Here is a 26,130-nt window from a genome sequence, read left to right as displayed (position 1 = left end):
GCCTCTCTCTTAACAGCTCTCTCTGCACTTAGTCTCTTTCCTCCAAACTATCTCCCACCCTTCCACCATTTAATCTTTTGCTAAGTCCCCCAGCCAAAAAACTCTGAAGAGCACAACTGTTAAGACATATAAAAATTGACTTTTAAATGTCTTGCTTCAAAATTTTAAAGCCAAGAGTTTTTTTTAAGCATTTTATTTATTCATCGGAAACTGGGGGGTAGGGGAGAAAGGGACAAGTTGACTCCATACAGAGCCCTGGCTCAATCATCACCTGAAGAGAAACCAAATGTTGGAAGCTTAACCAACTGAGCCACCCAGGTGTCCCAAAGCCCAGAGTTCTTAAACTGACATTTGAGGTTCATCAAAATCTGGCCCCACTTTATTTTTCCATCATTTCACTGCTGAAACATTTATATAGGTCACACCAGTTTTTCAATGCTCCCAGCAAATTCTATACTTTTGCATACTAATGAGCTTTATACTATTGCCTAACATACAATGCTTTCCCAATTTTTCTCTATCTGCCTATGCAGTTCTCTCCCAATTTTCAAAGCCAGCCCAAGTTCTACCTCCTCCCTGAAACTTTTCTCTGCTATTCCAGGTACCCATGCTCTCTCCTGTTCTATCTCCCCCTTCCTCTTCCAAACTGCTTGGAGCACTTAAAGTGTACTCTATTCTACAAACACTAATACCTCATATACATCCCTCTTCTGTGAGACCGTAAAATCAGAAAAAAATCAGGACTATACCAAATCTTTCTTTGGACTGCTTAATACCAATAGATACACTGTTATACATGATATGCACTCAATAGTCTGAGTACATTCATACCATAGACTACTATTTAATAAAAAGGAATAAACTGTTGATACAAGCAACAATTTGGCTCACAATCCTTTGAGCCAGTCTCAAAAGGTCACACACTATATAATTGCATTTATAGGATATTCTCAAATGACAAGATTACCGGAATGGAAAACAGCTTAGTGGCTGCCTGGGGTTAGGGATGATGTGAGGGAGGGGGCAGGTGTGACTTTATAAAAGGGTGGCACAAGGGAGATCTTTGTGGTGATGAAATAGATCTGCACCTTGTGGTAGTTACACAAATATATACATGTAATAAACTGAAGCAAAACCATACACTCCTGTTGTACCAATGTCAAATTTCTGATTTTGATATGGTACTATAATTAAGATAAAACCACTGGGTGAAATGCATGACAGATAGACAGAAGTCCTCTGTACTCTGTTCGCAGCTTCTTGTAATCTGTAATTATTTCAAAATAAAAAGTAAAAAAGAACACCAACCAACTTTTTTTTTACTAAATATGTACATTTTCTATCTAATTTTATTCAAGTTAAGCACAATCTATAATTACTGAGATAAAGTAAATTTCGCATACCTATTTCTTTTTTTTTTTCTCGCAAACCTATTTCTTATAACCTATAAATATCTTAGAGCTAAGTGGCTTTTAAAACGTATAGGCATAAACAGCAATTGTCTCTGGGTGTGGGGTCTGGGAAGTGGAGGATGAGGAATGGGAGGGAAGCTCCATTTTCAACCATCTACTTTTTGTACTGAGCAGATTTTAACCACGTCAGGAATTATTTTTAAAAACTGTTTTCATCAAATAGAGTAAATATGAGAACTTTTATTAAAAAATATAAGGAATGAAGAACAACCTTAAACACTCAGTTTAAGAAAAAGAACATTACCATTAGCTTTCAACCTCTTGCATATCCTTCTTCATTTTTATTACATTCTTTTCCCCTCAGAGATGCCGGATACCTTGAATTTTGTGTTTATCATCGCTCGCCGTTCTTTACAGTTTTACCATGTTTCTATCACTAAACATTACATTCTAAAGAATATATTCTTTCACGTGTTTTTGAACTTAATATAAATGGAATCTTACTGTATGTATCTTACTGTGACTTGTTTTTCCCCCACTTAACACTATGGTGCTGAAATTCATCTATGTCACTGTATATTACCAATTCATTCATATCTGCTGCTGTAGAATATGCCATATGAACATATCACAATTTATCAAAGAGATCAGTATCCAATGTGTATAAATAGAAGGTAGGGACACTGGTACTAAAAAAAATATATAGCATGTTTGAAATTATACATACATTATACACAGATATACTCAAACATACACATACAGTATATATTCTGTTTGATGGAAATAGTTTTGTTTGGTGATATTCTTGGACCTAAAATGGCTCTCACTTGCATAATATCTCAATATCAAACTCCTTTGCTTGGAAATAAAGCTGGGATTGATTTTTATATAGAGTGATGATACCAATGCATGTGCCCATAAGAAGCATACAATTGTTTTGGTTATTCTGCATTTCCGTCATGCAAGTATTATTTTTTCAATTAACATACACACGTATTTTATAGTATTCTTCTATTCTAAAAATTATAAAACAAAATTAGTGGAAATCTAAAATATTTATAGTCCCTTCCTTATAGCACAATATTTGTTATTTCTAGAGTACCTAATAAAACCCAGTAGGACACAGGGACAATATTATTTACCAAAAAATAAGTAACAGCAAAAGCAAGAAAATGAAGATTTACATAAAATAGAAAAATGAATGAGAAGTGTACACTACTTGTAGAAATAGAACTCTGAGAAAACACAACTTACCTTTAATGTTGAAATCCCAACCTTTCCTGGAGACCTGTACAGAAATAAAAGGAAGTAGGTGAAGAGTGGAATCAAGAAGGGAAATACTTCTATACATTTATTAAAGAGAAGCCCACATTAAAAAAAAATTTATATAGTTTGTGATTGAAAAATGTCTTCTGTGCACATAGAAAATGTAGAAAACATAAAAAAGTAGAGAAGAAAATACAAGTGACCCATAATCCTACAATCTAAAGATTTGTGTATGTACCTTTTCTCTTCCCAGGTACTTATGATGTATAACACTATAATAAGCATCCTTGGAAATAAAATTCTGTGCTCTTCCATGATAAATGTCTTTAAAGTAAATTTTCTATGGGTGCCTCAGTGGCTCAGTCGGTTCAGCTCCCAACTCTTGATTTCAGCTCGGGTCATGATCTCAGGTTCGTGAGATCAAGACCCCAGTAGGGCTCCACGCTGGGCATGGAGCCTGCTTAAGAGTCTCTCTCTCCCTCTCCCTTCACCCCTTCTCCCCAAGTCATGTGTATTTTCTCTCTCTCTAAAAATAAGTAAATCTTAAAACAAAACCCAAAACAAACAAACAAAAACCCCAGTAGCTATATAAAATAGTGCGCACCATGTAATTGTAGTACCCAGACAATATAATTCCATGTTAACAAAGGACAATTTCCAGAAATGAAAAATATATTCCCAATTATTTGGCTTCCCGGGCAAACCTATACTGCTATGTAACAAATTCTCTTTATCCAGAGGTGATTAGGACCAAGGCTATTATGATTTTTTAAAAAAGGGAAAAAGAGGTGCTTGGGTGGCTCAGTAGGTTAAGCCTTGGACTCTTGATCTGATCTCACGATGGTGAGATCAAGCCCTACATTCGGCTCTACCCTCCATGGGGAGTCTGCTTTTCTCCTTTTCCCTCTACCCCCCATTCAAGCACACTGTCTCTCAAATAAATAAATCTTAAAAAAAGAAAAAAGATTCCACACAGAGGATGTCTAAAACAATCTAAGTGCAATCAAAATTACAAAAATAAAAACAAAAACCTTGAAGGGGCTTGAATTTCTATGCGGCATATATTCTGAATGCCAATTAGGAAAAAAAAAAAAATCACCCGCCTCAGAGGTGTAGCTGCAAGATGAAATAAGATTAAAAAAAAAAAAACCTTAAGCCCCGTATGAGGTAGAAAAGGGAAGAAAAAGAAAATCTACTTTCCCTATGGCCTTCACTTTGAGAAATCTGACCAGGTTTTTTAGCTGTCAAAGAAAAAAAAAATACACACAGAATGTGGAACCACATTTATCTGTTATGTAACCGATTTCATAAAGAACGCTTTCTGGCTGTTGAATCACAGGATCTAAATTATGGGCCAATTATTGACACACATGGAAATATTCCAGATTGGTTCTAACAGGACTTTACATATAGCGATGTACAAACTGTAAAGAGTAATTTATTACTTCCTTCTGAGAGCCAAGGGGACATAATGAAAAGAGCAAGAGCTTTCAAGCATATGGACTCTGCTTCAATAGTCTTTTCTACCATTTACTCTACATGTGATCTTGATCAAATCATTTAATTTCTCCAAACCTCAATCTCCTCTGTAAAAGGGCAAAAGCACTCTATTTCACAGAACTTCTGTAAGGACTAAGTGAGAGCCATAGGGCACGCACAGTAAGTGGGAGTTTCTTTAGCAGCTTTAAACTGCTTCATCCAAACTCACAAATGATGAGCTTCAGCAAGTGCCTCCAAGATACTCTGGCAGTTTGTCAGCAGCGGGGAGCCCGAGTCCAGTTTTTGAACATAGGAAATATACCCTAAAGGCTGTCAAACTCCAGCCCACTTACCAACAGGGATTATGAAAAAAATCAGATTATATTGAGCTGGTGATTAAAATGGGATCTGGCTTACATTCTGTGATGCCATTAAACAAAAAACTAGTAACAAAAGACACTCATGTTTGAAACATTTTAAATGTTATGAAGTTGTTATGGCCTTGGTAGGCAGTAAAACATTTCAGACTACTATACCTTCTTCTAGGCTAATCAAGCCTAAGATTATCTTTACCAGGGTAGCCTGCAGGTAAGACCAGAATTCTTTTATGATACATTTTTTTGAACCATTTATAGAACATTGGCATCTAGTAAAAAGTGAAAGTAGTGGCATCTGGGTGGCTCAGTGGGTTGGGCCTCTGCCTTCGGCTCGGGTCGTGATCTCGGGGTCCTGGGATCGAGCCCCAAGTAGGGCTCTCTGCTCTGCGGGGAGCCTGCTTCCCCTCCCCTCTCTGCCTGCCTCTCTGTCTACTTGTGATCTCTGTCAAATAAATAAAATCTTAGCTAAAATGATTTGTATCATGTGCCAAGATGAGAAAAGGACGATTAGTTTCACCCTAAGAAACAGTAAATCATTATTTAGTATTCCCACAGGAAGTGTTCCTAATGGGGCATTGTAATAATAATAAAACAATGGCCACCATTTATTAAGCATGTGCCCCAAACCTTGCTAAGACTTGACTTGTTCCAGCTTCTTTCGTCCTCACAACTATCCTATGAGGTAGTTTTATTACCTTCCCTATTTTACACAACAAAACTTGAGGCTTGGGTCAGATGAGGTCATTTAAATTGCACTGCTAATAAATAGTTGGGCCAGAATCAGACCCCAGGCAGTTTGATGCTGAGAGCCCACTCTCTAAAATACTTCGCAATACTGCCTCCTTTCTGGGTAAGGTGTTAAGATGACGATTATGAAAATATCCTAGTTGGTGCTATAAATGAACACCGAAGTAAAAGCAATTAGTGCTGCTTCTTGAGTTGGACCAGACTGATTAAGTCAAAAGCTCTGAATCCTAATCTGCCTTTTACATACAATTAACACCTAATTGATTTGACACTACTAGGGAATAAAATAATGAAACATTCCATATATAATATTTCAAGAGAGATGAAGCTTCTCTTTCAGTGCCAAATTTTTGAAAGTATTTTAATTATTTTTGAATTTCCATTTCAAAAGCTGTTTGTAAATAAGCACATCGTGGGCTAAGTCTTGCCATTTCAGTAATCTTTCCCTTGAAAATACCTTCTTAAAGGATATAAAATTTTGCCTTTCTTACTGACTTAGAGTAATTATGCTCAAATACCACACTACATTTTAATATAGTACTGCCCTCCAGGGACACTTATTTGCAGGGACTTTATTTGCCTTCACACTATAGGACCCTAGGCTATTATGGCTGGAATGTCTGTTTTACAGTTTTCAATCTCTTTCTTCAATTTAAGTGGTCATTTTAATTGGTCACTTCTTACAGTTGGCCATGTACCTGTCTTTAAAAGCTTCTCTCCCCATCCCCTTCTAATTTTTTTAAAAGATTTTATGTATTTATGTGACAGAGAGAGAAAGTGAGCAAGTCCAAGCACAGGGAGTGGCAGGCAGTGGGAGAGGGAGAGGCAGGCTCCCCCTTGGGAGCAGGGAGCCCACGAAGAGCTTAACCCCAGGAGTCCTGGGATGATGAGCTGAGCCAAAGGCAGATACTTAACTAAGCCACCCAGGCACCCCATCCCCTTCTAATTTTTGCTTCTAATCCTCATTGAGAGGGGAAACCAGGTTTTCAAAAATGGAATTGTAAATCTACTAAAGGAAGAATCCAGAAATTCTGAGTGGGGGTCTCCCCATGAGAATTTTTGTACACGATTTTACTGTGGACTTTGTGGCACTTTTGTTGACTGGTCAGACTGTTTAAGTGATTACTTCTTATTTTCAGCTGTACTAGAGAATCCATTTCCAAAGAAGTGGCCAGGTAAGGGAGGGTCCCTAATCTTAAGTATCTCTGGACAATAGCTCAACTCAGCCTCTGTTTCTCAGTCTCTAACTTCAAAGTAGAGATAACACTATACTATTTCAAGGCGATTATGGGCCTAAACTATTCATGTTCAAGTTTGGGGACAGGAGAAATGGGTGTCTAGAGGTCAAGAAAATTAAGTTCTACTTTAGGTATTTCCAACAAACAGCTGCATGACCTTTAAGCAGGAGTTTTTTTAGAGTTCCTGTAATTTTAGGAAATTTTAAGACCGTTCATTAGCTTCGGAGAGAAGATGCTGATTTATACCATGATTAATGATCTAAATTTTATACCCTCGGATTTCCCTTAAACTTGAGATATACTGTAGGAAACACTGACATAATCCAACACACACATCCAGAAACGGCCAGTATTACTTCATACATCTAGTTAACTAGAAAAATAATCCTTCAAAATTTTGTAGATACTAAATATTGTAAAATAGATTCCTTGTTTTTACAGGATAAGGTCAGTACCTTTTTCCCCAGGAAAAGTCTAAATGCCTACATAAAATAACTTTTACTGCACCCCACACAAGTGAAATCTTAAAGAAATTCTAAAGTGGGGCGCCTGGCTGACTTGGTCGGTAGAGCAAAGGACTTTCAGTCTTTGAGTCCTGAATCCAAACCCCACACTGGGTATGGAGCCTGCTTAAAAAAACCAAAGCAAACCAAACTCCAAATAGGTAGACATATTTATGTATTGGTGGTATACCCCTACTTAAATAAAACCTAACAAACCAAAATGAGAGCTTCAAAAGTTCATTTTTTCATTTGAAAAGTTTTATCATAGGGTAATTTTATTTATTTTTATTTTTTTCAAAGATTTTTTTATTCATTTGACACAGAGATAGAGCACAAGTACGCGGAGTGGCAGGCAGGGGGAGAGGGAGAAGCAGGCCCCACTGAGTAGAGAATCTGATGCAGGCCTCAATCCCGGGACCCTGAGATCATGACCTGAGCCAAAGGCAGATGCTTAACTGACTGAGCCACTCAGGTGCCCCAACAGGGTATTTTTTAATGAAATATTTTCAACATATTTAAATATCTGATTGACAAAGTTTAATTTAAATAATAAATGTGCTTCTTATGAAGTTGAACAAAAACATAAAAGCTAAACTTCCTTGACTACCTAATAGCATAAGTAAAACTTCAAACATACTAATAATACTAGTTACAAAGAAAATCTTTGAGTTTGCAAGTTTCTGAAATTGAAGACAGTATCTACCAATGACACTATTAAATTTAAACATGAAAAACAAGCAATTTCTAAAACAGCTTTATAATAAAGGCTGTTGTAAAAAAAAAAATTACTGGTATTCTACTAAAAAAAACCCCACAGGGCTTACAGATCAAGCATTAAAATTATTTTTACTGTGGCTTCCACTTGGGTTTTGAATACAAATAAAATTATCAAACTAGAACTTCAGTAATTCTCAATACAGAGAGAGTATCTCAAGTCATTAAACCCTTTTTAAAAAGAATTTATTTGAGAGAAAGTGAGAGTGAGCGAGATCACAGAGGGAGAGGAGGAGGGAGAAGCAAACTCACTGCTGAGCAGGGAGTCTAGCACCGGGCTTCATCCTAGGACCCCTGGATCATGACCTGAGCCAAAGGCAGATACTTAATGTACTGAGCCACCCAGGCGCCCCTCATTATATTCTGTTTTGTATAAGAAAGTTATTTTCATGTACTCGCTATGTGGAGCTTACACTAACAAAGTTCATGTTTGTATATAAAATAACATGTGACAGATGGCTTCTCTAAGTCCCTATCCATTTAGCATTTTAATTATAGTTTTCCTTTTGCAACTAGGATATTTGTGTTTAGAACAATTCATTTTAACGTCTGCACGATAGTCATTATTTTTTAAATTTACATGGCTTCAAAACATTGCCTTGGTGATTGTGCAAGACAGTACAGGAGTTATTTTTCTTTTATAAACTCTGACCTGATCCAGCGATAGCCTATACATACCTTCAGCACAATTTCATTAGAATAATAAGGTCACACTTCTGGTGCCCGGTCACTAGACTTGGATCTGAGGACAATAACTGCAACTTACCTAAAAATTGCTCACCAAGTGTCCATGGGAAGCACAATGTCCAATCCTTTATAAGCTCTGATGTGGGAGGCCACGGTAGGGCTTGAGACGAGAACCAAACCAGGCCCTGACTTGTGCCTCCTTTAAAGGCTGAATAGCCGAACAAAAGGCTTAGGTCGATAAAGTCGAGTAGCACTGAGAAAGGGTCTGTGCTATGTGTTGTGCGCTCACCTACGTGACTTCCCACACATTTGCTAGTCAGATAGAAACAATTTGGTCGGGGTCAGAAATTCTTGGCTGGTCCTTGCTGTCCTTGCACGGGCTATAGACTACACCACTGTAAGACTGTGCTGTGCTTACATAAACTATGTCTTGAGTGGCCTTGAAGTCAGTACATCTGGCGCTAGAGGGTCTGCTATTGTTGCTTGGGAAATAGATAATGGGAAAGCTTGAAGGATTTTCTGTGCATGTTGCAAACTCTTTAGTAGTCAGCTAAAAATAGATACTTTCTTATGATTGTTTCTGTTAGCTATATAATGCCTTGCTGCCTTGAATAAAATTGGCACTATTGGACATCCTCCGTGGTGCTCCTCCTGCCCCCATCTCTTTGTCTCTTAATTTCTTTTCAGCATCCTCTTACCCTCTCGACCCTGGTCGATTTGTCGCGCCGGCCACGACACTCTGACACAATAATACTGCATTCAATACAATTTCAGTGAAAGCTTAACAAATATGCACGCAAACAACACTTTATTAATCCTCTTAGATACCTTGACTTTGTAACTTGCTAAACCTGACTCTCTAGTAAATGCAAGAACATACTCATTTACTTTGGAAAAACAAAATCAGTCTTACAGAAAATGCAGAGCAGCAGGCTATTTTTAAGAGATGTGGATGCAACATAACTGTGGGTTTTCTGTCACAGGGGACAGAAGTACATATACCTATCTATTGATGTTGCCTAGCGTTAAAGAAATTTATAGTAATTCTTTTCAAAATCCTAACAAGTAAACAGAACAAAACCAAACCCTGAAATCCTAAAAGGATTTTTTTTTAAAGGGAAGAATATTTTTTTTGAAGATTTTATTTATTTGAGAGAGCGAGCGGGCAAGCGAGCAGGGTTTGGAGCAGAGGAAGAGGGAGCAGACTCCCCACTGAGCACGGAGTCCAACATGGGGCTTGATCTCCCAACCCTGAGATCATGACCTGAGCCTAAATCAGACGCTTAGCCAATCGAGCCACTCAGGTACCATGGGAAAAATAATTTTTTTTAAGTGTCTGAAGGAAGTTTAAGAACCATTTATACTAATGATCTTATTTCATATGTGAGGAAAATGAGGCTAAATAAGGAGACATTAACCCATTCATTTAACATTTACCTACTGTTTACCATGTACCAGCACAGTGCCAAGCACTGGGCGTGAAACAATGAACAAAGCCAACATGATCCCGACCACTGTAGAGCTTAAGCTAAGATCAAAGGCCTAGTTAGGACTAGGACACAAGTCTCTGCTGATTCTAACAACCCATGCAGCCTGTGAACTTACCCTAATAATTCTAAAAACCATGGTTTCACATGGGTATGTAGCCAACCAAGTAAAACTGGCCACTTATTATAGCCTTGATAATCCAAAGTGCCACCACAAATTGCCCGGGGAAGACATGGGGGGCCCAGAGACCGAGAGGGCAACATAACATCAATTTGGAAGTTGAAGGGCTAGAAGTTTAGCTAAAATAACATGAGCTAGAATCAAGAGATAGGACTTTTAGTCCTGAATCTGCTAGTAACAATGTGACTGACCATAAAAATATATTCTGGGGGAGTTTTTCCAACTTTCAATTATGGCCATTTCAAACGTATACAAAATTGGAGAATATTATGAACCCACATGTACAATGTATTGACCATGTTCAATAATGATACCAATACTCTTCCCCCACACTCCTGCCAGATTATTCTGAAGCAAATCCCAGAAACTGTTTTATTTTTACCCATAAAAATGTTATGTATCTAAAAGAGACTTCTATTTAAACATAACACCACAGGGGCACCTGGGTGGCTCAGTTGGTTTGGTGACTGCCTTCGACTCAGATCATGATCGGTCCTGGGATGCAGTTCCACATCTGACTCCTGGCTCAACAGGGAGCCTGCTTCTCCCTCTGCCTCTCCCTGCTGCTCTGCCTGCTTGCTCTCTCTCTCTCTCTCTCTCTCTGTCTAATAAATAAATAATTCTTTAAAAAAACATGTTAAAAAATAAAACATAACCACAATACTATTATCAAATTTAACAATACTCTATTACACACAGTCACGAATTCATATTGCCCAGATTGTCTCAATTAGTTTTTACAGCTGGTTTCTTTCAATTAATATCCAAATAAGGTCCATGTGTTATAATCAGTTGATATGTCTCTCTCAATGAGTAGGGTCCCCTTCAATCTCTTATTTCTTGCAGATCATGTATTGGAAGAAATAGGTTATTCATCCTGAAGAGGATTTTCAGGGAAGTTAAACTACTCCTTATGAGTATACCATAATGAGGAGTACATGTCATACATTTGTCCAAGCCTGTAGAATGTCTAACACCAAGGGTGAACCCTCAAGTAAACTATGGACTTTGGGTGACTATGATGTGTCAATGCAGACTCACCAATTGTAACAAGTGTACCACTCTGGTAAGGGATGCTGATAATGTGGGAGGTTATGCGTGTGTGAGTGGGAGGAGGTAAATGGGGAATCTCTGTACCTTCCTCTCAATTTTGCTGTGAACCTATAACTGCTCTTTAAAAAAAAGGTCTTCAACCAACCAACCAAACAACAAAAAAAGAAACTAGGTTGTTCATCCTATAGAAATTCTCATGGTCTGAATTTTGTTGACTGCATTTCCACAATGTCATATCATAAAAAATATTTTAAAGGAAAACATGCAGGGGGCGCCTGGGTGGCTCAGTGGGTTAAAGCCTCTGCCTTCGGCTCGGGTCATGACCTCAGGGTCCTGGGATTGAGCCCCGCATCGGGCTCTCTGCTCAAGCGGGGAGCCTGCTTCCTCCTCTCTCTCTCTGCCTGCCTGTCTGCCTACTTGTGATCTTTGTCAAATAAATAAATAAAAATATTAAAAAAAAATAAAGGAAAACATGCAGAAGAAACTGGAAGGAGGAAACAGGTACTTGTCCAAAGAAAACTGCAAACACCTCTAAGAACAATATCACAAAGACTGGTGCTCAAAATGTGCTAGGATTTAAAAAAAAAAAACAGACACAAATTTTATTTTAATTTATATTCAGAACAAGAACAAGAAAAGGTACAGGTCTGCTTATATGTACAGACAAATAGTATAATGTAAAAGGCTGCCTTGATTCTTTTTCTTTTTCCTATCATGATTACTGATAGTCAAACCAGAAAAGGAAAAAACAAAACTGCAGAATGAGGAAATTTAATTCCAAAGCATCCAAAGAGATAAAAGTATCTAGATAATCTAAATGAGTTCAGTTTTCCTGTCCCAGACAAATTATACCCTAGCATACCCCCAAGAATTTACACAGCTTACTTCCTTATCTAAAACCTTTAAAGAATCAGAGTCTGGAAGAAGAAAATGAGAAAAACACTAGATAGTCAACATTGGAAAGCAGGTAGATGCTAAAAACTATAAACAGAGTCAATTCCAAGCAAAATTCTTGAGTATACTATTAAATGGATTAAGGGCCCTAGGTGTGGGTAAAAGATAATTAAGAGTCAGTAAGCATTCACAGAAAGCCAATCATATGAGATTAACCTAATTTCCTTTTCTGATAGGGTTACAATATAAAGGTATACCTATACATAAAAAAAATCTGGATTTAAGCACTAAATCCCTTTTCTTTCCTTTTTTTTTTTTTAAAGATTTTATTTATTTATTTGACAGACAGAGATCCCAAGTAAGCAGAGAGGCAGGCAGAGAGGAGGAAGCAGGCTCCCCGCCGAGCAGAGAGCCCGATGCGGGGCTCGATCCCAGGACCCTGGGATCATGCCCTGCGCCAAAGGCCGAGGCCTCAACCCACTGAGCCACCCAGGCGCCCCTAAATCCCTTTTCTTAAAAAGATTTTAAGGGCATCTGGGTGGCTCAGTCCTTACCATCTGCCTCTGGCTCAGGTCATGATCCCAAAGTCCTGGGATCAAGCCCTGCATCAGGTTCCCTGCTTGGTGGGCAGCCTGCTTCTCCCTCTCCCACTCCCCCTGCTTGTGTTCCCTATCTCACTGTATCTCTCTGTCAAATAAATAAAATCTTGAAATAAATATTTTATTTTTAAGTAATCTCTATATCCAATGTGGGGCTCAAACCCATAACCCCGAGATCAAAAATCACATGCTTGACCGACTGAGCCAGCCATGATATCCTTATAGACAGCAAAGAGATGTAGGCTAGAATATACTTAGGTAGGTTTGTAACTGGTTAAACATTACTCAAGGTATGCTGATTAATGGATCAATGAAAAATCATAAGGAACTATTAAATAATTTCTCCTGTGCTCTATCTTCCTCCCCCCCCCCTTTTTTTAAAAGTAATCTTGACACCCAATGTGGCTTGAATTTACAACCCTGAGATCAAGAGTCTCATGCTCTACCAACTGAGCCAGCCAGGCACCCCATCCTATTTATTTTTATTAATGTCTTGAATGTGGACACTGAGGGCCTATCTACCAAATTTACGGATATCTACCAAATTTACGGATGACACAAAGTGAGGGATAAGGAATATACTAGCTGACAAGGTCCAAAAATACTTTATAACACATTAGAACAATAAACCAAATCTTAGAAGACTGCAGTGTAGTAGGGATAATGGTAAAATGCATGACTGGGGAGATGTGATTTAATAGCAAACCAGGTAAAAACATTTAGTTATCAGGTCATGATCTCAGGGTCATGAGATCGAGTCCTGCATCAGGCTCTGCACTCAGCGGGGAGTCTGCTTGAGATTCTCTCTCCCTCTCTCTCCGCCCACCCACTCTACTCTTTCTCCCTCTGTAAAAAATATAAATAAATAAATAAATAAGAATATTGTGTACAATTAGGATACCACATTTTAAGAGAAGCACTGATGATACAGAACATATCTGAAAAAGAGAAACAATTTAGTGAATGTTCTAGAAACCAAGCCCAATTATACATAAAACTAAGGATGCTAACCTGGAGAAGATAAGGAAGGAAATGAATGACTCTACTTTTTGGATTTGGAATTTATTTTGGAAAGTACAGGCAGTGAAACTTTGCATATAGTCTAATTTTCTCACTGAAACATATTCTGAACTCTTACTTTATATTTGATATGTACAAAAAAGTACATGTAGCATATGCATGTAATTCTGAAGCATAACAAATACAATGAACAATGATTCCCCATGTCACCTGAGAACGAGAATAGCGTCAAGACCAGCATGGCTACTGTGTTGCTCTATTCTATCTGCTGCCTTTCCCTTTGAGGAAACCACTAGCCCAGATTTGATTTATTGTTCCCTTACTTTATCATTTAAAAATGTAAGGTATCAGGGCGCCTGGGTGGCTCAGTGGGTTAAGCCTCTGCCTTCGGCTCGGGTCATGATCTCAGGGTCCTGAGAGTGAGCCCTGCATTGGGCTCTCTGCTCAGCGGGGAGCCTGCTTCCCCCTCCCTCTCTGCCTGCCTCTCTGCCTGCTTGTGATCTCTGTCAAGTAAATAAACAAAATCTTAAAAAAAAAAAATAAGGTATCCCTAAACAATACATTTTTGTTTCTGAGCTTTGTTTTCACTGATGCACTTCCAAAGAAAAAAGTGTTGGACTCAAAATTAAACACTGCACTCAAAAATTTTAGTATTCCTGTTAGAGTGATACCTTTAGAGTAGTGATACCTGTTAGTGATACCTGTTAGAGTGATAAAGTTACCTTTATCATTGCACACTCTAGTTGTATTTAAATCTCACAACTGTGCCCATAACCACCAGTCATCTTCTGCTTCTCCCCCACCAAGGGCTGCCAGATTTAGCAACTACAAATATAGGCTGTCCAGTTAAACTCCAATTTCAGATAAATAACAAATACATTTTTGGTATATTTACCTAAAACTGGAATTTCACTGGCAGTCCTGTATTTTATTTGGCGACTCTACTCCACACCCAAGTTAATTAAGTGGACAATTAATCCTATGATCTGTTAGTGTGTGGTAAAGGGAAGAAGTGGGAGGAATTGAATGGCCAATATCATTGCATAAATATTCATCAAAGTATACAATAGTGTTCACTGACCAGAAAAAAAGAAAAAAAAACCTTGCACATGTGTGAATTCAAAGCTTTCCCACAATGCATTCAGTGCATATGCCCAAAAGCAAATACTACTGTATATATACAGTTAAGTACATTTTCATTTTTCAAAAGCACTCAGCAAAGAGTACGAAGGCGTATTAATAGCTTAATTATTTTGGCTTAGATTATCCCCTTCCCCAAAAACCAAAAAATAAATAAAAAAACAAGATGGCTACTGTAAGAAATTGACAAAACCTCTAGATATGCAAATTGACTTATAACCATTATTTAAAGATATTTATATCATTTTGAAGCTGTTCTCAGTCAACATGTTCAAAGTGAGGTTAACCTATATAGTTCAAATAAACATCAACAGCCAACTTTCTAGATCAATATCAATTAAAATTATGTTGTCATTAAAAAGGGATTCAAGTGGCACCTAGATGGCTAAGTAGGTGGAGCATATGACTCTTGATCTTGGGGTTTTGAGTTCAAGCCCCACGACTGGGTATAAAGATTACTTAAAGAACTAAAACCCTTAAAAATAAATAAATAAGGGGCACCTGAATGGCTCAGTTAGTTAAGTGTCCCACTCTTGATTTTGGCCCAGGTCGTGATCTCAGGTTTGTGAGATTAAGCCCTGCTTGGGCTCTGTGCTGGGCATGGAGCCTGCTTAAAATTCTCTCAGGGTGCCTGGGTGGCTCAGTCCATTAGGCATCTGCCTTCGACTCAGGTCATGATCCACTCAGCAGGGAATCTGCTTCTCCCTTCTGCAGCTTCCTCCTGTTCATGCCCTCTCTCTCCCAAATAAATAAAATCTTAAAAAAAAAAGGGGGGGGGATTCAATTATTATATATACAATATCTTTTTAGGACACTCTTCATTTTTTTTTTTTTAAGATTTTACCTATTTATTTGACAGACAGAGATCCTAAGTAGGCAGAGAGGCAGGCAGAGAGAGCGGGGGAAGCAGGCTCCCCGCCGAGCAGAGAGCCCGATGCGAGGCTTGATCCCGGAACCCTGGGATCATGACCTGAGCTGAATTTGAAGACAGAGGCTTTAACCCACTGAGCCACCCAGGCACCCCAGGACACTCTTCATTTTATAAAAAGGATACTAGAAATACTTCAGATACATTATTTGTCAACCAAAAAATGGATGAGTCTTCTGCAATATGAAGGATTTGCTTCCCAAGTCTGTCATTACATAATCTCAAAATCCTTCCACAACCAGAAGCACTAATAGCTCCTAGATTTGAATGGCAATCAATACAAGTGTGTATTAAGAACCTTTATAGATTAAATTCCCCAAATAGAAGCTAGTTGAATGCACTGTTTTGTCTGGCTTACTGCAAAACCCACGTTTTGAAATCAGGTATTGACCTGTGTGATTATAGATAAGAGACTTGGTTTTTCAGAGCTTCAGCTAGTGGTTTCTCTCTAGGCAATCACTGGATCACCTTTTCCAATTTTTTTTTGAAAGACTTTATTTATTTGACAGAGACCACAAGTAGGCAGAGAGGCAGGCAGAGAGGGGAAGGGAAGCAGGCTCCCTGAGGAGCAGAGAGCCCGATGCGGGACACAATCCCAGGACCCTGGGATTATGACCTGAGCCAAAGGCAGAGGCTTTAACCCACTGAGCCACCCAGGCACCCCACCTTTTCCAATTTTAAAAACTTAAATCTTCATCACTCATGTGCTATCACTTTATGGTAATCAGGCCTTAAAATCATGGTGCAAGTGCTTAAGTCTGCTTTAGAAAAGAATACTGCATTTCTGTGGTTTCAAAAAAACCAGATCCCATGAACCACCCTACCTCTAGTTTCTCATCCTTTAGTTACAGATCCTGCCTTTGGGCTTGGTGTTCCTCTACCTCTTACCTGAGGGTTATCTGAAAAGCAAACAAACACAATCTGTAAGCCTTCTGACAATAGGAAGGAAGAAGAGTGCAAACTAAACCTACATTTGCCACCTGCTTCATAGTCAACTAAACGACTAGGAACTCAAAGACCCACTTCCTAAAGCACACAAATAAAATATTAAAAGCAATCTCATAGTTAACATTCACATTTCCAGACTTTATACTATACTGGATGAAAAGAATATACCAAAACAATTTTGCAACACAAAGAAAAATGGATGAACAAAGCCTTTTTCTGTCAGTAAGAGGATGCACCTTTTTCTAGGCTCTGAGAAAAAAAAAAAAAAAGGTGGCTGGCTCTGAAGAAGTCTCTTGTCAGGTTGCAAAATTCCTGGCAGGGTCCTAAAGGGGTAAAAAGCAGCAATGACATGGAAGAAGGAATATAGAGTGAATCAACTGGAACAAAGCTGGGGGAACATTTTTCTTATAAGAAGGTGACTACCAACGGCTTAACAGAGAATTACCCTATAGCTTGATCTTGTTTTTATCCTCCTCTTCTTTTTGCCTTTGCCATCAGGAAAATATAAAAGTAAAATGAACTTAAGCAGTTTTTCAGGGAACTGAATCAAGCAGAACAAAGAACCCCTTGCCTGTACAAAGTGGGTGCTGGGATTCTAAGGTCCTTGAGGTGAATAGGATATGAGCATAGATAAGGCCTTACCAAATCATTAAAGTAAGCAGGTAATTAAAGAGTTTTACTTTCTAAAACCCAGTAAGCTGAAACAGGAAGATATGATGGTAAACTAAGACCAACACCCAAGTGGCTAAGTCTAAATTAGGAATCAGAAGGGTTCTGGTGATCAGAAAACCTTGACATGAAGATTTTCTCCCCACTTAGGTCAGGCAGGAAAAGAACATCAAACAGAAAGCCAAAGACAAAAACAAAAACCCAGGGTTGAACAAAAACTGAAAACAGTTCAAATTTAGATAAGATACAGTTTTATCTTTTAAATCTTGCTCTATAAATAAAATCTTAAAAGGGAGGGGGCGGGTGACTGGGTGGCTCAGTTGTTAAGCATCTGCCTTGGGCTCAGGTCATGATCCCAGGGTTCTGGGATCAAGCCCCGCATCGGGCTCCCTGCTCAGCGGGAAGCCTGCTTTTCCCTCTCCCCTTCCCCCTGGTTGTGTTCCCTCTCCCTCTGTGTCAAATAAATAAAATCTTTAAAAATAAATAAATAGGGGCGCCTGGGTGGCTCAGTGGGCTAAGCCTCTGCCTTCGGCTCAGGTTATGATACCATATTGGGTTCTCTGCTTAGGAGGGAGCCTGCTTCCTCCTCTCTCTCTGCCTGCCTCTCCACCTACTTGTGATCTCTGTCAAATAAATAAATAAAATCTTAAAAATAAATAAATAAATGAATAAAACTTGGTATGCAGTATTATTGGAATTGAGGTATATACACTGATTTTATTAATCACATTTTTTAAGATTTTTTAAACATTTATTTGAGAGATGGAGCACGCATGCAAGTGCACTTGGGGAGGAGCAGAGAAAGAGGGACAAGCAGATTCCACGTTGAGTGTGGAGCTCGATGAGGGGCCCAATCCCACAACCCTGAAATCATGACCCAAGCCAAAATCAAGAGTCAGACATCCAACCTACTGAGCCACCCAGGTGCCCAGGCAGATTCTTATGGTAAGTTTTACTAATCAAATATGAAGCAATAAAATCATCCACAGAAAGTGGTAAGTCAAAGAACACCTTCAATTAATAATAGTACTCGAGGGGCGCCTGGGTGGCTCAGTGGGTTAAGCCGCTGCCTTCGGCTCAGGTCATGATCTCAGGGTCCTGGGATCGAGTCCCGCATCGGGCTCTCTGCTCAGCGGGGAGCCTGCTTCTCTCTCTCTCTCTCTCTCTCTCTCTCTCTCTCTCTCTCTCTGCCTGCCTCTCCATCTACTTGTGATCTCTCTCTCTGTCAAATAAATAAATAAAATCTTAAAAAAAAAAAAAAAAAAATAATAGTACTCGAACTAAAGAAATGAGATCTAAGAGAAAATTATTTGCTGGCCTTTCAAAATCGAATCATTTGTAAAAATAAAAAAAATAATTTGTGACAATACCACACCCATTCTCACAGCTCTATTTTAAGTTGGCTGCTATCAAAAGTGAAAATCCCAACCGGAAAAGTCTAGGAAGAGCAGAAAAAAAAAATGCTAGGCAATCACAAATGAGTCTTATTTTCCTAGTACAATCTATAATGGCATGTTTTAACTAAGCAGTTGAAAATAGGACTCATATTTCCCTAGATACATGGAGACACTGATTTATTAACAAGATTAACAAAAGCCAAGAATATAGTTATAATTATCAAATAGGGAATTAACTGAATCTTCGAGATGTGAATTACTATTTCTATTATTCTTTGAAAGACCATTTTAAGTTTTAAATACTATGAAAGTGAAGAAGTAGAATATATCTGAAATACCTAATAGAACTATTTTATCCATCATATTAATGGGAATAGATAGTGAAAAAAATTCGGCACAATGGCTCTGTTTTTTTCAGTGTATTTTTGTGACATTTATAAATAGTCTGTAATAAAAGAAAACTTCATAAATATAAATACAGTCACATGTGAAGTAATTACAAACTTAAAGTAGATCCTTAATGATATGTATTTTTTCTAAAATGACAACCTGATTTTTCAAAACTAATTTACATAATCCATGTAGTTTTATGCCATATTCCGAAAAGAACATCTTGATAATCTATTTACTGACAAAAATAACAGAAAAATATATCCATTCCCTGGGCCTACTCAAGAATTCTAAACTAAAAACATTCTACTTTGCACATTTACAGACTTTCAATAAATACCCACATTAAAACAGTAATTCAAGGAGAGGGCATCTATCTCACAATGTCCCAATTTGTCAGAGTGGGTTAGATAAAATCACATCTCTTAATGATTTCAAGTAATTTTTAGTAAAACCATAACAGAAACAGCTAACAAAATTTTTGACTGCCTAGAGAAGTCATTACTAATGCAGTCATGCTAAATCACTTTGTAACCTACTTTTTAAAAAAGTAAACAAGAGGTTGGTCTACATATATCAAAAGCTTTAGCAAGTTAATGTGCTAATATGATTTTGCAAGTTATCTAAACATCCAGTGGTGTACTAATCTTAAAAAGTAAATGCCAGGGGTGCCTGTCTGGCTCCGTCAGTGGAGCAGGGGACTCTTGATCCTCAGTCTTGAGTTCAAGTCCCATGTTGGGCAGAGCTTACTTTAAAAAAAAAAGTAAATCCCTATAACATCTAAGGTCACCCTATATAAAAATTAGAGCTTTAAAGAATCTGTCATGAGGCACCTGACTGGCTCAGTCCGTTAGGAGTCTGCCTTCGGCTCAGGTCATGACCCCAGGGTCCTGGGAATGAACCCTGCGTCGGACTTCCTGCTCAGTGGAGAGCCTGCTTCTCCTTCTCCCTCTGCCCTTGCTGCTCTGCATACTTGTGCTCTTTCTCTATCTCTGTGTCAAATACGTAAATAAAATCTTTTAAAAAAATCTGTCACAATTCCCCCTTTAAAAACTTTTACATAAATCAATTCTATGATCAGTGAACAGGTTTATTCAGACTTTGAGATTCTTCACTTTTCTCTGAGTTTACTGCTTATCACCAAAGATGGGCAGCGGGACAAAAATCAAACGAAACCATTTATTTTGTTTTTGATTTTTTTTAAATTTACTGCTATCTGTGATAAAAGGTTGATGGGAAAGGAGGCTGTAAACTAATGAGTGAACAGAGGCATTGGTGTAACTGATAGTTTTTAATTGTTCATGTTCTCCACCCATATCATGAATAATAGAAAAATGATCAGATTTCAGTACATTTAATAGTAAGCATTTTATTTTATAAATTTGATTACTATGCTTTATGTATTTGAATTTCTACTTTTGCATTCTTTAATGAAATATGTATTAAAGACTTGATAATTCTCTAGAAAAATATCGAATCACCTAGAATGCTTACCTACATAAAATATTCTGAGTGGGGGCGCCTGGGTGGTTCAGTTGGTTAAGCGACTACCTGGAGTCCTGGGATGGGATCGAGTCCCGCATCTGGCTTCCTGCTCTGCAGAGAGTTGGTTTCTCCCTCTGCCCCTCTCAGGCTCTCTCTCTCTCTTTCTCAAATAAATAAATAAACTCTTTAAAATCACATTCTGAGTGGCAAGTTTATTATTTATTATAAAAATGGTTATTCAATCTTATTTAGATCTTAAATAGTAATTACTAATAATGTTATTTTTCTAATTACTCAGCTACGAGGAATGCATTTTCCCCATTAATTTGACAGCCAACAGAGGTTTGATTAGGTGGAAGAAATTAATAACTACCACATGCATTCATTGTGACTGCTAGAAAACACCTCTGAAGGGGAAGGGGAAAAAAAGAAGCATTGTGTTTCCAATTAGTGGCTTGTAGCCAAAAATATGAATCAGTTATACTAAAAAACAAAAAACAAAAGACCTAACCCCCGTCCCCCCCGCCGCCCCCCAAACTGTGGTCTAAGTAAACTGACAACAAGCTATAAAACAAATACAGGGGAAAAAAAAAATCTAGGATTAAGACTTCTTTGATGCGGCACAGAAGCCCAATCAGCAGGGGCTCACATCTTGAGGGGTTTTCCCTTAGGAACAAAGAACATACCCTAAGAAATGTAGTTTGCAGTATCTGGAATTCCAGCTCTTGCAGTAGCAAGGTCATTTTCTGACCCAGCTACTGTACCATAATTAATTCCGTCAAAGTTTGAAAAGAACATTAAAAATACTCCTTTTTAGGGGCGCCTGGGTGGCTCTGTTGGTTAGTTAAACATCTGCCTTTGGCTCAGGTCTAGGCTCTGCTCAGCGGGAGCCTGCTTCTCTCTCTCCCTCTGCCTGCCACTCCCCCTGCTTGTGTGTGCGTGTGCGCTCTTTCTCTCACTCTCTCTAATAAAATCTTTTTTAAGAATACTGCTTTTTATTGTTTTAAACAATAAATTATACATACCCAAATGGCAGAAGAGTTAAGTCTCATCATTCTAATAATTCACATTTAAAACATGACATCACAAATGTTTATAGTTTAGAAAAGCAAAATAAGGAGAGACCTAATCTTTTTTTTTTTTTAGATTTTATGTATTTATTCATGAGAGACAGAGAGAAAGAAAGAGAGGAAGGCAGAGGCAGAAGAAGCAGGCTCCCTGCGATGCTGGGAGCTTGATGCCAAGACTCAATCCCAGGTCCCTGGGATCATGGCCTGAGCTGAAGATGGATGCTTAACCAATTGAGCCACCCAGGCGCCATGAGACCTAATGTTTTAGATCTTCATTCAAAACCATCACCTAGGGGCGCCTGGGTGGCTCAGTGGGTTAAGCCTCTGCCTTCGGCTCAGGTCATGATCCCAGGGTCCTGGGATCGAGCCCCACATCGGGCTTTCTACTCTGCAGGGAGCCTGCTTCCTCCTCTCTCTCTCTCTCTCTCTCTGCCTCTCTGCCTACTTGTGATCTCTGTCAAATAAATAAATAAAATCTTTAAAAAAAAATTATAAAAAAAAAACCATCACCTAATTATCACAAAGTAGTTAAGTTCCACTTCTGCTGGCTGGCCTTAATCTACCCCCAAGCTGAGTTTTATTTGCAAAATTAGCATAATAATTGTCCTACCTATCTCACAAAAATTGTCCTTTTGTCTCACGGAGCTGCAAGAAATCAGAAGAGATAATGAGACTAAAGAAGTACCTTGTAAACTAATGACCAACATTGCTTGATGGTATACCATCATTCTTTACATGTAACAACACGTAGGGCTATATTCTTATTACAGGTTCTTATTATGAACCCATTCATCACTAGAAGAAAAAGTTGATAACAAGAAATTGATAGGACTACAGGATAACTGGCAACGCCTCCCAAGGCTTCACTGTTAACATTTAATATTTGCTGAGTACAGGATGTCCTCAAGTTACAAAGGTTCCATAAATCCAAACCACTGTCCTGGCCTCAGCCCCCTTCTTTTCCTCCCTCTTTGCTCTTAAGGAACTGGGGTGGGGGTGGGAGTGCAGATTTGAGGGAACCAGGAAGTTCAAAAGTAGAAGAAAATGGGAAAAGAAGTGGAACACCACAGAGCATGCCTACTCACCATCCCTATCACCATCTAAACCCTTTGTTGCTACTACACAGCAGCTGTAAACATCTCTCTGTGCTGGGAAATAAGGCAAAGGTTAAAAGTCAATAGCCAAGAGCTATGACCTGAAACAAAATAGGGATAGTAAAGTTCACCTAAAGGGAAAAAAACAAAAAAAAACTGACCTCAGTCATTAGCCGTAATCTCTAAAGCCAACCCAATAAAGATAAAATACCAATTGCAAAATATTGACAATACTCACTTTCATTCACAAATGTCCTAAGTTTTATCAAACTACCTATTTATTCACTCTGTTCACCTATCTTCCACTAACCCAATAAATCTACCCCACCTGTGATGCTAACCTATCCCACTTACCAACACATTCACTATACCCTATTTAATCAATCTTTCTCTACCTCTTCCCAAAGACCCACCCACTATATTTCAGCCATCAGGGCCCCTTTTCCGTCCTAAGGGACAATTAAGTTATTATATGTAGTGAATCTCTGTACTAATGACATTGGGTAAGCAAAAGAGAAAGATGGGGGTAAAAGGGGTGAAACTGGGGCTGGAGTAATGTTCAAACAACCTGCCATTTTCAGTTTGACATGAATAGATAAGCACATTTTTAAAAAATCTTTTTAAAAATAAATAAATATCGATTCACAGACCTGTACACCTGGCGCTAATAATACATTATATGTTTATTAATAAATAAATAAATTTTAAAAAATAAATAAAAACACGAATTATTAATAGTACTGCTAATAACCAGAAAGATGATTCCCTCAGTCTCCCAATTTAAACACACTTTCAGGAACAAATTTAAAAGAGAACTATTGATATTAAGTTCATCCATGGCTAATTTTTCCAGTTCAAGAGCAATGCCAGAAAAAAAAAAAAAAACCACTCCTACCTCTTCTCATGAACCTACTTAGTAACCAGAATGCTTGCTTCTGAGAAAGTGGGTTTGAATACAGCTCTACATTCTATTTATTGGTTCTCTAGAAAGTCTGACCTGTGGTTCAAAAGAATGCCCACAGTTCAATTATTTTGCACTGGAACAGTCTATGACAATTAGTAGTGCTCTGGTAGGTTTTACACAGGAATGGCTTGCTCTATACAGGCTGCCTACTGGAAAATATTGTTAAGGTTTTCAGTCAGAAGTTTCCAAAAATTTTATGCTTCATGCTTTTATTTATTTACTTTTAAAGGTTTTATTTATTTATTTGACAGCGAGAGAGAGAGAGAGAGAGAGAGAGACAGAGAGAGGGAACACAAGCAGGGGGAGTGGGAGAGGGAGAAGCAGGCTTGCCGCTGCGCAGGGAGCCCGATTCTCGATTGGATTCAATTCGGGGCTCGATCCCAGAACCCTGGGACCACGACCTGAGCCACCCAGGCACCCCCTTCACGCTTCTAAAATAAAACACAACACAACACAACACAACTATTTATCTTCCTCCCCACTACACCCCCAGCTTTCTATAAAACAATGTTCAGGATTAGGGCCCTATGGAGAAAGTAAAACTTCTACTGCCCCTAAATCTATCTGTGCAACTAAAATAAAGTTCTCCTTGGAGAATTATCAGACTTTAACCACAGTTTTGATTAGGATACACCAGTCCTAAAATGAAGCCATTCAAATCATGATTTCAACAAAAATTCAAACTAGGAAGATGTAATCACTTCACAAATTTACAATCTTACTATGTAATTTTCTAGTTCAACAAGATAAACATGTTTTGAAAAGTAAAAAAAAAAAAAAAAATCCTAAGACTGAAATTCTACTTTGATTTTTTTAAAAAAAGATTTTATTTATTTGTCAGAGAGAGACCAAGAGCACAAGCAGGCAGAGGCAGAGAGAGAGAAGCAGGCTCCCCACTGAGCAAGGAGCCCGATGTGGGACTCCATCCCAGGACCTGGGGATCATGACCTGAGCTGAAGGCAGCAGCTTAGCCGACTGAGCCACCAGGTGTCCCACTACTTTGATTTTTAAATCGACATTGCTTATATATGGAAACAGATACCAGTATTGGCTAAATCATTAGCAGATTAACCATGTCCAATTCAGGTAACCCAAGAGATTAATTGTGCATATTTAGAAGTCACTACAACACCATACAGTATTAACAAGCATTAGCACCAAAGACAAACAGTAACACAAACACTAATACATAAACCAACCATTCATAAATCCTAAATATTTCAACATCCTTTTTTTTTTCTAAAATTAAACTCTACACAATGTGGGGCTTGAACTCATGACCCTGAGATCAAGAGTCACACCCTCTACAAACAACAAAGCCATCCAGATGCCCCTTCAATATTCTTATTTTTAGCAAGACAAGTAAACATTTATAATTCAAAACTAATATATTTATATGAATTCCGAGGTTTTTAAGAAATAAAAAATGCACTTGTCAAGTAAATAGAAAGGCTTATAATAATGACCCACACAACTATTCAGTCTTTACCTTTCCTTTCCTGTTTATTCGAAGGCTGAAAAAGAAAGATAACCTTTCCTATTACATATCTAAACAATTTTCCCAAATTAGAATGAATTAATCTAAGGGCCATTCTTTCTATAACCTACAGAAATTATTTTTGTTATAAGCCAGATTACTTATTTGGTAGCTGCTGATGAATCAAGGTGGCTTTTAAATCACTTGAGCTAGCTTCTGATGATACTTAGTCTAAAATCACATTTGCAAATACTATTTCTTACATGGCCACTCTTTTTTTTTTAAAAGATTTTATTTATTTATTTGTCAGAGAGAGAGAGAGAGCGAGCACAGGCAGACAGAGTGGCAGGCAGAGGCAGAGGGAGAAGCAGGCTCCCCACAGAACAAGGAGCCCGATGTGGGACTCGATCCCACGACGCTGGGATCATGACCTGAGCCGAAGGCAGCTGCCCAACCAACTGAGCCACCCAGGCGTCCCTACATGGCCACTCTTGATCTTGAAACTTACTCTAGCTGATATTACAAAAGGATGGCCATTGGATGTCTGTGACAAGGACAAGGACTAACAATGGAACTGGGAACATGAGAGTGAGGAACTGTTGCCTAAATGCAGTCTTGTTAAATTCTGTATGCTTAAAATGTTGGGAGACAAAAAGGTTTTGTGGACTTAAAACTAACTGACCCTGATGGAATGCCAAACTGTAAACTGCGGGACAGCTGCAGCTGGTAATAAAACGCTAAAACCTGAAGAGCTTTAGCAGAACCTGATTATATGGTAATCCCAGTATCTGAGACAAGGCAAAGGAGCTGGAAGAATAACTGATAGGCTGGTTGCTAGGGTAACCAAGGTA

General features: G+C 38.3%; 1 protein-coding gene across 4 annotated transcripts in view; it reads right to left on the bottom strand.

Moving 5' to 3' along the window:
• Positions 1 to 26,130, bottom strand: part of LOC111157289 (WD repeat domain 44) — an 87,825-nt gene that overhangs the window by 54,837 nt on the left and 6,858 nt on the right. For all 4 annotated transcript variants that reach the window (XM_022518593.1, XM_022518594.1, XM_022518595.1 and 1 more), the window contains exon 2: positions 2,667 to 2,700. In XM_022518593.1, the coding sequence (XP_022374301.1) occupies positions 2,667 to 2,700 (34 nt within the window). The remainder of the gene's footprint in view (positions 1 to 2,666; positions 2,701 to 26,130) is intronic.

The sequence above is a fragment of the Enhydra lutris genome, unplaced genomic scaffold (assembly GCF_002288905.1).
Source record: "Enhydra lutris kenyoni isolate GAN:26980312 unplaced genomic scaffold, ASM228890v2 scaffoldscaffold53, whole genome shotgun sequence".
Classification (NCBI taxonomy): Eukaryota; Metazoa; Chordata; class Mammalia; order Carnivora; family Mustelidae; genus Enhydra; species Enhydra lutris.
Note: the sequence above shows the minus strand (reverse complement) of the source record. Positions and strands in the feature narration are given on the sequence as shown.